Source organism: Capricornis sumatraensis, chromosome 19, assembly GCF_032405125.1.
Source record: "Capricornis sumatraensis isolate serow.1 chromosome 19, serow.2, whole genome shotgun sequence".
In the NCBI taxonomy this organism is placed as follows: domain Eukaryota; kingdom Metazoa; phylum Chordata; class Mammalia; order Artiodactyla; family Bovidae; genus Capricornis; species Capricornis sumatraensis.
The window spans coordinates 37,693,264-37,708,429 of record NC_091087.1 but is presented as its reverse complement, the minus strand read 5'-3'; the positions used below and the strand labels follow the sequence as shown (position 1 = coordinate 37,708,429).

The 15,166-nt window shown below is 52.1% G+C and overlaps 1 protein-coding gene across 1 annotated transcript in view; it reads right to left on the bottom strand.

The window, feature by feature from the left end:
* The window catches only part of ADAMTS7 (ADAM metallopeptidase with thrombospondin type 1 motif 7), a 56,993-nt gene extending 43,282 nt beyond the window's left edge, over positions 1-13,711 (bottom strand). Inside the window, exons 1-3 of the mRNA XM_068990967.1 lie at positions 13,612-13,711; positions 3,153-3,508; positions 895-1,060 (exon numbers count right to left, since the gene is read on the bottom strand). Coding sequence (XP_068847068.1) covers positions 895-1,060; positions 3,153-3,508; positions 13,612-13,711 — 622 coding nt within the window. The remainder of the gene's footprint in view (positions 1-894; positions 1,061-3,152; positions 3,509-13,611) is intronic.
* Positions 13,712-15,166: the final 1,455 nt, after the last annotated feature.

Sequence of the window (15,166 nt, the reverse complement as noted above, 5' to 3'; positions counted from 1 at the left end):
CAGCCTCAGAGGATGACTTCGATGGGGCTATGAACACGGTGAAGCACTGAGCCTGTGAGGCGAGCTCCTGGGCCCGTGTCTCCCTATGCTGATCCACCCCTGCTAGGGGGTAAGTACCTCCCAGCACACACAGACCTCTCAACCTGACCCCCAGTCTGGGGAGGCTGGCCAAGAGCCCAGCCAGCTGACCTCCCTGGAGACCTGCCCCACTGCCCCAGGCTGCCCCCCAGATCAGAGGAGGAAGCATATCTATGAAGCTGGGGAAACCGAGGGCAAGAAGCAAGCCTCGGTGAATATCTGTCCCAGGAAAGAGAGTCCCTAGCCGTGGGCAGCTTGTGAAGCTGGAGCATTCCATAGACCCCAGCAGCCTTTAGCAGGCAGCTCCTTACCTGGACTGGCCCAGCATGGACTGGCCACTCTGCAGAAGAGGTGCTGGGTCCCACACTCTAGGCCCCCAATAACAGAGGTCAGTTTTTCTGGGGTGAGACCAGAGTGGGGAGGGGAGGGAGGTTCCTACCTAGTTGTCCTGCTGAGGTTGCGTATGGCCCAGTCTTGCCTGGACACTCAGGGAAGAATGGCTGCCACAGCTAGAGGTGTCACAGGCAGGGAGCAGGGAGGGGACACGGAGAGACTGAGCCCTGAGGTGGGGAGGTAGATGAGCTGGTGGTGAGTGGGGTCAGTCCAGGGGATGAGCTGGGGCAGGCCCGACAGGCAGAGGCCTCAGGCCCATCGCACATGGAGGGCACAGGCTATGATGATGTGGCTGTTGGTTTGTCTGTGTCCCTTCAGTCCAAGAGGAGCTGGGCATGGGGGTGCTAACAGGGGTTTCTAGAAAGGCCCCTCCATGGTGCAAGACTCATCCCCTACCCCAGAGCTGGTGGCAGAGAAACACACCTTTCACCCCACAGGTGCCTGGAGCCCTGGAGTCCCCCGGCTCTGCCCACTTCTCGGGGGCTTGGCGCTTGTATACCACGTGGGGCTGGGCGTGGCCAGGCCGGGCAGGGACGCCATCTAGGGGCTCAATGAAGTAGTCCTCGTTGGAGAGCTGGAACACACCTTTCTGGGAAAGAAGCACCAAGGTCACACGGAGAGGACCAGCACTCAGCTGCCCTCCCCCACCCCCAGAGGCCTGTCCTGCCCAGCAGAGCCACCATGCCAACTGCCCCCAGACACACTGTGCTTTCCTCCCTTTAGACCTTTGCTCGCTTTGTACCCTCTGGCTGGAACGTCCCTCCTTACCGCCTTACCCAGCCACAGGCTTCTAGACTGAGCGCAGAAGCCCTCAGCCCAGGAAGCTGCTCCATACACCCACCCCACCCCTTAGCCCATAAGAAGTACAAAATAGGTCTGCATCCCCCACGTTCCAAAGATAAGCAAGAATTACAATTAAAAGCTTAACACCAAGGGGGAAGAAAGCTTTGGGTTAGTAATGTACAGCACGGTGACTATAGTTAATAACACTGTTTTGTGTTCTTGAAAGTTGCTAAGAAAGATTAAAAGTTCTCATCACAAGAAAAAAAACTATACATAAATTTGTAACTAGACTTATTGTGATCATTTTACAATATATTAATACATAGGTGTCAAATTGTCTGAAACTAATATTTTTATAATATCTCAATAAAAAGAAATTTGATTACCAAAAGAAAAAAAAAAAGAAGGAAGAAGTGGGTTTCCTTCCAAATCTAACAAGATGGCCATGGAGATACCCACTCCCACCAGGACACCCTCTTCCTTGGTCCAGGATCTTCCAGAGAAGGGAAATTGAAAGGGGTGTCTCGGGGATGTTCGCTGGCATTCAGAGAGGCCAGAGGAAGGAGGGGCCTTGGGAAGTATCTTTGAGCAACCCACCACCTACTAGGGAAGCTCAGGACTCCAACATGGAAGAAGGTTTTCCCTCCCTCAGACCCCTCCTCATTGGCTTCAAGTCAGCCAGTTGGGTCACTCAGGGCAGAGAACCTGAGTGCTGGATAGTGAATCATGAGCTCTAGGGGCTGGAGGCCTGGGTTGACTCCACCACTGGATAACTGAGTGACCTTGGGCAGGTTCCTCTCGGAGCCTGTTCCCTCATCTGTAAAATGGGAACAATGCCCATATGCGTACCTGTTGCTCAGGTGCAACAAGATTAATTTAACTCTATGAACAGGGAGAAGTACAGGCTCCTGTAAACGAGACTTTCCCAGGCAGCTGGGCTCTCAAAGGCCCAGATACCCTAGAGCAGGGGTCCCCACCCTCCAGGATCTTATGCCTGATGATCTGAGGTGGAGCTGATGTAATAATAATAATAGAAATAAAGTGCACAATAAATGTAATGTGCTTGAATCATCCTGAAACTACCCCCTACCCCCAGTCTGTGGAAAAACTGTCTTCCACGAAACTCTTCCCTGGTGCCAAAAAGACTGGGGACCAACGGCCCTAGAGCCTGTGAGGTGGGCTATATGTCATGAGCCAGTGCCCTGCCACAGCTGTGGCTTTTCCTGAGCAATCTGAGCTGAGGCTCCCTGCAGGGAGTAGTGGATGGCTGGGAAGGTGCCCCCACCCACCCCCACTCCTCCCACAGCCCACCCTCCAGAGCGGGAGCAAAAGGGGCCCTATGCTGCCTGGAGAGGCGTTGCTCTCAAGCAGAGGGAGGCAATTAGGGCTGCACGTGGCTGCCAGCATTACCTCAACTCAGAAAAACCTGGAGGCTAAAGCTGGCTCTCCTGGGAAGCCGGGTGGGGGCAGGGGTTGTGCGGTCAAAGTCATAACTGATACCCCGTGAAGATGAGGGACTCAACTGCTTTCTGAGTTATTCAGTCCACACACAGCACAAACAAAAAGCGGTTTTCAAAGTCTGGACTGACAGCTTCAACACTATCTGAGAAATTGTCAGAAATGCACGTTCCCCACCCCATCTCCCCATCTACCCTATGGGACACCAGGTTTTCCACTAGGCCTCGATGACTGGCTAGCTTTAAAGTTTGAGAACCGCTGCCCTAGAGAACAAAGATGCCTGAGCATGCCTGTAAAATGCCACCCCATTTTACAGGTGCTAATACTGAGGCTGGAAGGGGGAACTCCAACGGGCCAAAACCAGCAGACAAGTCCGTGGCCAGGCAGGGGGTGGGGATGGGGGTGGCCCCCACGCCCGCCAGCTCACCCCGCGCACTCACCAGGCCGTCGCAGGCGCTGATGGCCGCCAGGCCGCCCTCGAGCTCGGGGTCCTGCACCTCACCTAGCAGGTGGCAGGCGGGGGCACGGGCCCGGATGTGCGCGCGGCCCAGGCCGCCCCGCCGCCGCGTCTCGCTCACGAAGCCGGGCGCCAGCAGGTGTGGGTTGGTGGTCAAGTTGAAACGCAGCTCGCGGCCGCGGTACTGCAGCTCGTAGAAGGTGGGCGCGCTAGGGCGCGCGGACAAGTCCCTCTTGCGCAGCGCGCGGGGCCACAGCTCGTAGGACAGGAAGGAGCCCCCCGAATCCACACGCACCGGGTGCACAATGTCCAGCGCCGCCCGGCCCTCGGCGGCGTGCCCTGCAGGGAGAAGAGCCGAGACGGAGTGGGAGCCGAGAAGCCCAAGGGGGCGCTGAGGTCCAAGTGCCGGGATTCAAACACCCACCACCTGTGCTGTTTCACCGCTCCGTGCCTCGCGAGCTCCACCCAGGTGATCGCAATAACCTCTTCACAAGGCTCCCTGCTTCCGTTAGTGACCGCTTCGGGTCCCTCTCCTCCAGTCTGATTAGCTTTCCACGTAGTAGTCACAGGGACTCGTTCCAGAGCTGTCAGATCATAACCTTTCTCTGCTCAAAACCCTGCAGTGGCTCCCAGCTCACACACAGCAGAAAACTGTTCTAGCGATGGCCAGGGACGTCCTAGGCAAGGATACCTCCGATCTCAGCTGCTGCTGCTAAGTCGCTTCAGTCGCGTCCGACTCTATGCGACCCCATAGACGGCAGCCCACCAGGCTCCCCTGTCCCTGGGATTCTCCAGGCAAGAACACTGGAGTGGGTTGCCATTTCCTTCTCCAATGCATGAAAGTGAAAAGTGAAAGGGAAGTCGCTCAGTTGTGTCCGACTCTTCGAGACCCCATGGACTGCAGCCTACCGGACTCCTCCATCCATGGATTTTCCAGGCAAGAGTGCTGGAGTGGGGTGCCGTTGCCTTCTCCCTCATCTCAGCTACACCTCCCGAATTCCCTGTATTCGGCCACTGGCCTCCTTGCTGCTCCTGCTCAAGATTTTGCTTTCTTGTCTGCTCCACCAGGAACAGACTTCCCTCAGTTTCCCACAGGACTATAAAGCACTGACTTCCTTCAGGTCCTTCCCCAAAGCTTACTCACTTCTTTTTAAAATTGCAACTCCCCGCCTCTCCCTATCCCCCCTTCCCTGCTTTATTTTTCCCCACAGCACGTCTCACATACTGTATCACTTAACATCTGCATTCTTTTTTCTATTTTTCTTTCTCTATCTCCTCCCAGTGTGAACTCTAGGAGGGCAAGAATCTTTAGAGTCTTTGCTGAAGATTTTAAGTGTTCAAGAATGTCTGGAAACTAGTAGTTTCTCAGTAAGTATTTGTGTAAAATCTGTAGAAAGGGGATCATAACTTACACTTTGGGGGCTGAAGATTAAATGAACTGAACTACTCCACATATAGCAGTGCCTGGCCCACTGAATACGATGAATACGACTGAATACGATGGCAATTATGATTATTAGATTATTATTAGCCTGATGGATTTTTTAAAGTGCCTGATGGTTCTTCTGCACACATCTCCAGGCCTCCTGAGATGGGGAGTCAGAGAAGGACCACCCAGGTAGGGCTCCCTGGCCCCTCATCACTACCACTTCAACCAAGCAGGTCTAGTTTATTTCTTTCATATTTGAGAGTTCAAATGAAAAGATTCCAGGGCTGGAAAAATTTGCAGAATCCTCTCCTAGTCATTCTGTCTGCTTGATTTCCCAATAAGTCTTGATTCTTAACCTTTTTCTGCCATGGACTCCTCAAAAAAATGTTTTTAAGTGTGTAAGATTAAATGTATAGGAATACCAAGGAAATTCATTATATTGAATTAAAACTGTCAAAATAATTTAAAAAGTAGATGTGAAATCATGTGTTCCTTTCCTAATGCATTAAACAAGATCCAAAGGCAAGTTTAATAACTATGATGATTTCAAAGTAGTGAAGAGCATCAGCCTTATTTCAAGATACCTGCAACTGTATTGAGATTAAAAACAAAGAAAAAAAAATTTTTTTTATTGTCCCTATTGGTAGCTTACCTGTCTCCTGAGAAACCTGTATGCAGGTCAAAAAGCAACAGTTAGAACCAGATGTGGTTCAAACTTGAGAAAGGAGTACATCAACACTGTATATTGTTACTCTTTATTTAATGTCTATGCAGAGTACATCATGCAAAATGCTGGGCTGGCTGAATCACAAGCTGGAATCAAGATTGTTGGGAGAAACAACAACCTCAGACACGCAGATGTTACTACTCTAATGGCAGAAAGTGGAACTAAAGAGCCTCTTAATGAGGGTGAAGAGGAGAGTGAAAGAGCTGGCTTGAAACTCAACACTCAAAAACTAAGATCATGGCATCTGGTCCCATCACGTTATGGCAAATAGATGGCAAAAAAGTGGAAACAGTGACAGATTTTCACTTCTTGGGCTCCAAAATCACTGTGGACTGTAGACGGTCACAGCAGTCATGAAATTAAAGGATGCTTGCTCCTTGGAAGAAAAGCCGTGACAAACCTAGATAGTGTATTAAAAAGCGGAGACATCACTTTGTCCATTTGGTTAAAGCTATGGTTTTTCAGTAGTCATGTACAGATATAAGAGTTGGATCCTAAAGTAGGCTAAGCGTTGAAGAATTGATACTTCCAAATTGTGGTGCTGGAGAAGACTTGAGAGTCCCTTGGACAGCAAAGAGATCAAACCAATCAATCCTAAAGGAAATCAACCCTGAATATTCACTAGAAGGACTGATGCTGAAGCTGAAGCTCCAATACTTTGGCCACTTGCTGTGAAGTGCCAACTCACTGAAAAGACTCTGATGATGCTAAGAAAGATTAAGGGCAAAAGCAGAAGGGGGAGGCAGAGAATGAGATAGTCAGGTATCATCACCGACTCAATGACCATGAATTTGAGCAAACTCCAGGAGATAGTGAAGGACAGGGAAGACTGGCATGCTACAGTCCATGGGGTCACAAAGAGTTGGACATGACTTAGCAACTGAACAATAATTGGTAGCTAAATCAAAGATACTGCTAATACTAGTGATTTGTTGCTAATATTTGTAATGGAAGGAAATACTGAATTTTACTTCAAGGTTAGAAAAATTAAAGATGTAATATAGTCCCATCCAAGTTCATGGATCCTCTGAATTCAACCCAGGTCCCTGTGGCTATGGATTCCAAGTTAGGAGACCTGCAGGAGAGTCTCCAGATTGCTCCTGGAGAAAGCAGAGAGACATTCAGAAAGGTGCAGAGACTAGCCTAAAGCACACGGAAAGAGTAATAAAGTCTCCCAAATGGTTTCAACCTCCCAGTAACATCCTTCTTCATTCTCAGAGGTCTGTCTCTTGCTGGGTCTCAGTTTCTCCACTGCTAACATCAAAGCTATGACCAACCTAGACAGCATGTTAAAAAGCAGAGACATTACTTTGCCAACAAAGGTTCCTCTAGTCAAAGCTATGGTTTTTCCAGTGGTCACGTATGGATGTCAGAGTTGGACTATAAAGAAAGCTGAGCACTGAAGAATTGATGTTTTTGAACTGTGGTGTTGGAGAAGACTTGAGAGTCCCTTGGACTGCAAGGAGATCAAACCAGTCAATCCTAAAGGAAATCAGTCCTGAATATTCATTGAAAGGACTGATGCTGAAGCTGAAGCTCCAATACTTTGGCCACCTGATGTGAAGAGCTGACCCATTGGAAAAGACCCTAATGCTGGGAAAGATTGAGGGCAGGAGGAGAAGGGGGCAACAGAGGATGAGATGGTTGGATGGCATCATCGACTTGATGGACACGAGTTTGAACAAGCTCCAGGAGTTGGTGATGGACAGGGAAGCCTGGTGTGCTGCAGTCCACGGGGTCACAAAGAGTCAGACATGACCAAGTGAACATGAGCTGGACTCGATCAAAGTTTTCCAACTATTTTGACCACTAGACCTAGTCTTCAAAAGAAACCTCATGTGGACATACACAAAGAAGAGCAGCACTGCTGGGAGTGGGCAGGAACCCCAGGGCTCACGCTCTCGTTCTCTCTTTTCCTTCTCCACAGTTCCCAGGCCCTAAGGTGCAGGTAGGAAACTGGCCCATCTGAGGTTTGTCCCAGCCTCTGGTCCTGCCTAGCTCTGGGGCTTGTCCTGGCTTTATGCCCAGCTTGTGGGATCCTGGCTGCTCATGACAAAGACCCCTCAAGGCCACAAGAATGCCTGAGTGCCCTGCAGCTGTCCTACAGGGCTCTCTGTGTGGCTGCTGCTGGGGTGGGAAAGGAAGCCAAGTCCAGCCTGAAGCTCCCTCCAGGCCAGGCTGCAGAAACTCAGCTCACTCTCCAATCTGTCTCCTCCCAAACCACTTGAAGAGTGCGCTGCATGGTGTGGCCCCCTGTACCCCCGCTGAGGACACCCCCCACTGCCCACAATTGCCCCAGTGGGCCAGCTATCAGGGCAGTCCTCTAAGAGCATTCTCTGAGAGGCAGGACACAGGGTGGGCTGGAGTGACTTGTTCAGTGACTTTAGGCAAAATCGTCCTTGTCTCTGAGTTTCAGGAGGGCACAAGTGCAAGGATTTTTCCAGACTTCTCGGATGAGAATTTCTTAAAAACAAATTCTCAGGCCCTGTCCCAGACCCACTGAATCAGCATCTCCAGGAAATGGGACTGGGAAGCTGTGTTTTTACCAAAAGCCTCAAGGGATTGTAGTCATCAGGGAAGTTAAGAAATTCCTTACTGGACATAAACCTGGCTGCACATCAGCAGTACCTGGAGAGCTCTGAAAAACTGTAGCTGCCCGGGACCCAGCCCAGAGATTCTGATTCCATAGATCCAGAGCTCTGAGGCCCCAGAATCTGTATTTTTCTAAACGTTCTGGGGATTCTGATGGAACCATTTCAAGGCTGGCATCTGGAAGCCACTGGGCTGGATAGTTGAAGACTTCTTGCTCTCTCATCCTCATAAGGGCATTTGGGAGGGCAACTCCACAACCACAGCTTGCAGACTTGTTTTTTTGTTTGTCAGTGTATTGATTAGGGGCAGGTAGTGGTTTGTTGGACTGGCAAAAATGTTGAACAGTATTTAATCAGTTGCCAGTGTTTTTCAAAAAAAGAAAAAAATCACATGATTTTGTACAAAAGTCTCAATTTTCAGCTTAAAGTCTTATCATCCATCCATGTCAGGCCTAAATTCACACTTGTCAGAGGTGGCCCGTTAGAGAGGGCCTGTGCTTCTCCATCTGCCTCAGTCTCCACCACTTCCTATGTGTTCTCAGCACTGTCGCTAAATATAGGTTGCCCCCAGCTTCACACTTGTGCTGTCTTTCATTCAGTAAAGAACTGAATCTCTAACAACAATGGGAAAACAAGGGCTGGGCCAAGAGGCCCTACGATTCAAGAAAAGTGTCTTCCCATCAGCTTTGTTATGTTACCTGCCTGGTCCACGACATTCAGTGTTGTGAGGGAGAGTTAAGTGCCCTAATGTCCAGGAAAATGTATAAGACACCATCCTAGCCCTGAGAAGAAATGGGTGCAGGGCACTCATGATCCATACCCCTGGCACAGAGCTGGGAAAGTCCAAGAGAGGGGAGGGGACAGCCCAGAGATGTATGGGGATGAAGAATAGCTTTGTCAAAGGGGTGCATGTGACATGTCCCCTTAACATATGGGTACATATTTAAGCATGAGGATGAGGACAGCTTCGTGGTGGGCATCATGTGATAGACCACCAGAGAAATAGGAAAAAGTCAGGTGAGGGGAACAAGCAATAAGAAGCTTGACCCAGGCATGTGTTTTGTGGAATGAGAGACAATGGAGTTACAAAACAATGTAAAAGTGTGAGCATTGAACACAGCTAGACCTGGGTTCAGGTGCCAAGTTGGCTACTTAATAGTTGTGTAGCCTTGGACAGTCACTTCATCTTGCTGGGCCTCAGTTTCCTCATCTGCTCAGAGTATCCAAGTCAGAAAATTTAAGGAGGGTCATGGAACAAACAGATGGAGAGTAAGAAAACAGTTACACTCCAAGGTTTTATTTTAAATGAATATTAAAAGCAGTTCTCTGGGCATGAACCATCACGTCAAGGCTGCTAAAGACAAGCTGAAGGTGTGGGGTGCTGATGCCAATTAGCCCAGAAGTGCTCAGTGTACCAGAAAAACAGAAGCTATATGGCACACTTCTAGGCAACGGCAGTGTCCTCAACTGTATGTGGGTGGGAGACGGCATGATGTGTAAGGCTGGGGAATCAGATCCCCCGGGGAGAGATGGCCCCGAGCTCAACAGTGTCCCTGGGGAGGGATCCACGAACTTGGGGGTATGCAGTCCTGTTCAGAACCCCTGCTCTAGACCTTGGGAAATTATTGCAAGATAGAAATTCAAGAGAGTTATAAAGAAGCATCCTCTTAAGTTCAAAAATGTAAGTAGAAATATGCTGCAGGCAAAAAGCATTAGAAGTAATGTGCTCTATAGTCAGAGCACCGGGGTCTGCATCACAACTTTGCCATCAAAAGCTGTGAGGCCATGGGTAAATTAAGCACACAGTCTCAGTTCCTCCATCTGTAATATGGGCATGATAATAATCATACCTTAGGTTGTGTGAGAATTCATGCATCAATACATAAGCGCTTAGTTCAACAGATAGTAACACAAAGCAAATGTGACTAAGTTATGACTGAAAATTAGCAAGAGAAGTTCTCAAGTATACTTAGCTATTTCTTTAAAAACTTCTTTTGCCTAATGACTTAATATTTTAATAAGAAATGTAAAATTACTTACAGGATGTTACCACTTTTACTGCAATAATTTTCATTTTCTTGCTTTATTCTGCATTCTTTTTCAATTGTCAATTTATATTGTTTTACTATTAAAATATTTTTAAATGAGGACAGAGTAAGTTAAAAAATAAACAACTCTTTCAGTGTCTCTGATAGCTGATGGCTGGTAGAGATCATGGTGGCTGAAAGTACCACCACCCAGTGCCAGCAAAGGGTAATTGTCCATCAGAGCTGAGCCAGCAGTGCTAAAGCTACTGCAGATGGGAGCAGGGACTGCCAGTGGTTCATGGCTGAGTCTGTCCTGCCAGGAAGGTTATTCGGTTGTGATTGGAGTGCGTTCCTGCCACAACGGGTGTTGAATACTTTGAATATCACTGCTAGGTGACAGAACTGTCACCCTGGAACTTCTACCAGAGAAATGCCAACATGGTGTTTACCCTCACCTCCTTATCGAGTACCTGAGTTACAGTCCAGCTCTTCAAATGACCCATAGCTCATGACAAAGAGAAAAAATAACCAGGGAGTGTGTGACACACGCCCTCCCGCCCCAGTCTGTCTGCACTTGTCTGCATGCACGTGTGTGCATGCACATGCACACGGAGCTCACGTGTGAAACAGTGTTTCGGTGGGCCCCTGAGCCAGTCCCAGCAATCCCAACAAGTCCCTTGGTTTGTTACATTTTTCTAAAAGTGAGCCCAAGATGTTTTCTTTGGCCTCTACCAGGGTTGCATTCAGTGGGCAGAGCACCCAGTCTAGGTCCCCCAGGCAGATCTAAAGAAAATGACAAAGAGCTCAGCAGCCTCCATGTCAGGGATCCCGAGTGGGAGAGACTGGGGAGGACCTCATGCGACGTATCTATAGGGACACTGGAGACAGACACTCACCTGAAGGGTGACCCAGATTAGATAGGAGGGGCGCTTGCCTTTCCTCCACTCCAAATGGCAGGTCCAAGTTTCAGGACACACCAAGGACTCCCTAATTTTATTGGGTCTACCTGGCAGACTCATAAAAACTACAGCCACCACATGGCAGTCTCTCTGCTCTGTGTGAAGCAAACACATTCAGCATCTCACTGAATTCTCATAACAACCCTTGGAGATAGATACCATTATCCCAGTTTAACAACATGGGCAAGCTCATACATGTGTCTGGCTTGCAATAGAAGGGGACCCTGACCACGGGCACTCCCCTCCGCCCCCTGACACACACATAACCTTTCTCCCACAGCTGCCAGGGAGCCTGGACCCAAGTTCAGGCTTCAGGGGCACTTCCTTGGGGCAACTACTTTCCTGCTCCCATCACCTGGTTCACCCTCATCGGTCCCCAGCTTTGGGGCAGTGGGAAAACACAGGCTTCACCCAGGTAGCCCAGGAGTCTAACCTAGCAGGTCACTCTCCTCTCTGAATCTGTCCTCTCATTTATAAAAGAACTTTCCATCACACACCTTGCAGGGTTGTTGTGGAGCTGATGAGAAATAAGAAGTAGGGATGCTGGCACATGGTAGGTCTCATTAAATATTTGCTCTGTCCCCTACACATTGGTGCTAGACGGGGAGCTTCTTCCCTAAAACACTGCTCCCCTCAAAGGCTTTCATCAGCTGCACCCCTCAATGGTTCCACGAACCTCTAAGATCAGGCTTAAATGCTCCCTACATTCCGGCCTATATGCTTTTCCAGCCTCACAACTACAATCCCTCTGCTGGGGAGGAAGGTCTTCCCAAAACCCAGCTCAAAGGCCTAACCTAGCCACCCCACCCCCACCCACTCCACCAAGCCCTGTTGGGCTGCACCCACCCACCCATACCCACACATCCCCCCACTTCCCCACACCCCCTTCCAGCCCATCTAAAGTTCATCCATCACACACACACACACACACACACACACACACACACACACCTTTCCAGCCCATCTAAAGTTCATCCATCTCTCACACACACACACACACACACACACACACACACACACACCCTTCCAGCCCATCTAAAGTTCATCCATCTCACACACACACACACACACCCCCTTCCAGCCCATCTAAAGTTCATCCATCACACACACACACACACACACACACACACCCCCTTCCAGCCCATCTAAAGTTCATCCATCACACACACACACACACACACACACACACACACACCCTTCCAGCCCATCTAAAGTTCATCCATCACACACACACACACACACACACACACACACACACACCCTTCCAGCCCATCTAAAGTTCATCCATCACACACACACACACACACACACACACCCTTCCAGCCCATCTAAAGTTCATCCATCACACACACACACACACACACACACACACACACACACCCTTCCAGCCCATCTAAAGTTCATCCATCACACACACACACACACACACACACACACACACACCCTTCCAGCCCATCTAAAGTTCATCCATCACACACACACACACACACACCCCCTTCCAGCCCATCTAAAGTTCATCCATCACACACACACACACACACACACACACACACACACACACACACACCCTTCCAGCCTACCTAAAGTTCATCCATCACACACACACACACACACACACACACACACACACACACCCTTCCAGCCCATCTAAAGTTCATCCATCACACACACACACACACACACACACACACACACACACACACACACCCTTCCAGCCCATCTAAAGTTCATCCATCACACACACACACACACACACACACACACACACACACACACCCTTCCAGCCCATCTAAAGTTCATCCATCCTTTCAGTCCCTCCAAGCTCGGGCCCCTCTCCTACAAAGCCTTCTTCTCGACTCCCTCGCCTCTACAGCGCTTCCCACTATTCTACCCGCGCCCATGAGACCCGGAGCTCCCAGAGCGCAAGGCCCGGGGGTCCTCTACACTCTTCGATCCTAAATTCCCAGGCCGGACGCTCCAGGAGCTCCGCGGCCCGGCGGACCGGGACGGAGCATGATTCTGGACCCGGGCCAGAGGCTCGTCGGAGGCCAGCCGGGCGGGGCTGGGCGGGGAGAGCCAAGCCCAGGGCCGGGGAAAGAAGCTCCTTCTCCGCGCTGCACTCCCGGCTCCTTCACACTTGGGGGAGGGGGAGGCAGGAAGTGCAAGGACAGCGCAAGACCCGGCCCAGCGAGCCTGAGGGCCGGGCAGGCTGCCTAGAGGCTGGGGACCGGGGCGAGGGGCCGGGGCTCGGCGGGGGACCGCGTAGACCTGCGACCCCGCGACTCCGCCCGCAGCGCCCTGGCCAGCCTGCTTTCCAGAGGAGGGCACACTGAGGAGGGCGAGAAACTGAATACATCGTGAGCAAGCCGCGCTCCGTCCAGTTGCTCAGACGAAGAGATTCCCCGGGAGAGACAGACGCGATCTGCTGCACCCGAGGTGGGGAAACGGGAGCTCGAAGAGCGTGTAAGAGGCTTATTCCGGCTATGGGCAGGGTGCGTAGCGGAGTCGAGGGCTGGGGAAGGCACCCTGAAGGCGCGGTTTCGCTGCCCCAAGCCCACCCCTGTCCTAACACCAGGAGAGTGGGGGGCGACCCCTCCCGGCAGAGCCTGGAGGGAGCGGAATCTGCAGAGGTGAGAAGGGGCTGAACCTAGGCTGGAGAAGCCGGGAGGGGTGGCAGGGCCGGCCGGCCGGGGCGGGGCAGCCACCCACCTGGTGCAGATCCGTGGGCGCCCGGCGCCAGGACCGAGAGGAACAGGAGCAGGGGGCGCAGCAGCGGCGCGGGGCTTCGGGGACTCGGGCCGCTGGGCATGGCCGGGGCCAGGCGGCCGCCGAGCGACCCCTCGCACACGCTCTCGTCCGTCCCGTCCGTTCGCTGCCCGGTCCCGGGTCCGGCTCAGGACATGCCCGACCCGCGTGCAGCTCCCGGAGTCCTGGGCCCGGACTGTCGCCCGGCGGGCGGCTGCGCTCGGCTGCGAGCAACAAAGGCTGCAGGGCCCGCCCCCTCGGCCGGCAGCGGAGGCAAAGAAAAGACTGGAGAGTGAGAAGAGGAGAAAGAAAGGGAAGGAGGGAGGGAGGGAGAAACGCCGCGGGCCCCCGCCCCGCCCCTCGGGCTCCTTCCCCCGCCCCCGGCCCGCCCCTCCCGCCCAGGCGCGGCCTCGCCCCGCCCTCGCCCCACCCTCTCGGGCCACTCCGGGCCGGGGCCGACTGCCCACCGCTCAGGGGCGGAGCACTGGGCAGGGTGCACGCAGCGCCCCCCGACGGCCGGTCGGCCGCCCACCGGGCCGAGGGCGCCGTCTGGCGGTGGAGCCAAGAAGGGCCCTCCTGTCCATAGCCCTCCGGCGCCCCTCAGAGAATCTGGAATTTCTGGAATTTCTGCCTTGTCCCTAAACTGTGCTCGCGGTGGCGCCCTTCGGTGCACTCCCGGGGCTGCCCTTCTAAAGAAGAGGGACATAGACGCCCCGAGAGGGTCCAGGGTCTCCAAAGCTAGCTGGGGAGAGAGGCCCAGACTCTTCCCAAGGGAGCATGTTTCCTACTTGGGGCAGGGTCCCTCAATTCCTCCCTGCAAGTGTGTTTGCCTGAAGGGAAGCACAGCATTTGGCCCATGGGCTGGAGCCCACAGACTCAGCAGGGGCCTCCTGGGAGCTTGGAAGCCTGCCAATCCCAGCCTCGCATCCTCAGCCTCAAACACCCACCATCTGTCCTGTGGCCCCAGCCCTGATTCTAGCTTCCTGCTCCCTCCCTTGATGCTCCCAGAAGCCGTTCCCCATGTCAAAGAACACTCCCACCCTTCACCTTCTGCTTCACTAAACCTGGCCCTACCCTGAGGACCTTCACCTCTTGTTCCTCAGGACAGTAGTGGCCTGCTTTCTTCCCCTGACCAGCCTTTGTGTAGCCTTCTGCCGCCCATATACCTCTTCCCTGTTCCATCTCACATGCACTCATTCTGGAAGTTCCCATCTGGCTCCTTCACCCCAAGCCCTGCTGTCCTTGGGGACAAATGCAGCACATGGCTACACAGTTGCTTGACCTCCTCATCTCTAATGACCCGTCCCTCCACCTTAGCCACCAGCACTCCTGGGCTCCCTCCTCCCTCCACTGCCACAGCCTAGGTTCTGTCACCCCCGACAGCCCACTCTGAAGTCTCCCGATCAGATGCCCCACTCTCAGAGCACATCCTGATGCCTTTCCCATCCTCCCTGAATAGTCACAGTAATAATATGTGCTTTTCTTCCTCCTTGGAAGAAAAGTTATGACCACCCTAGAT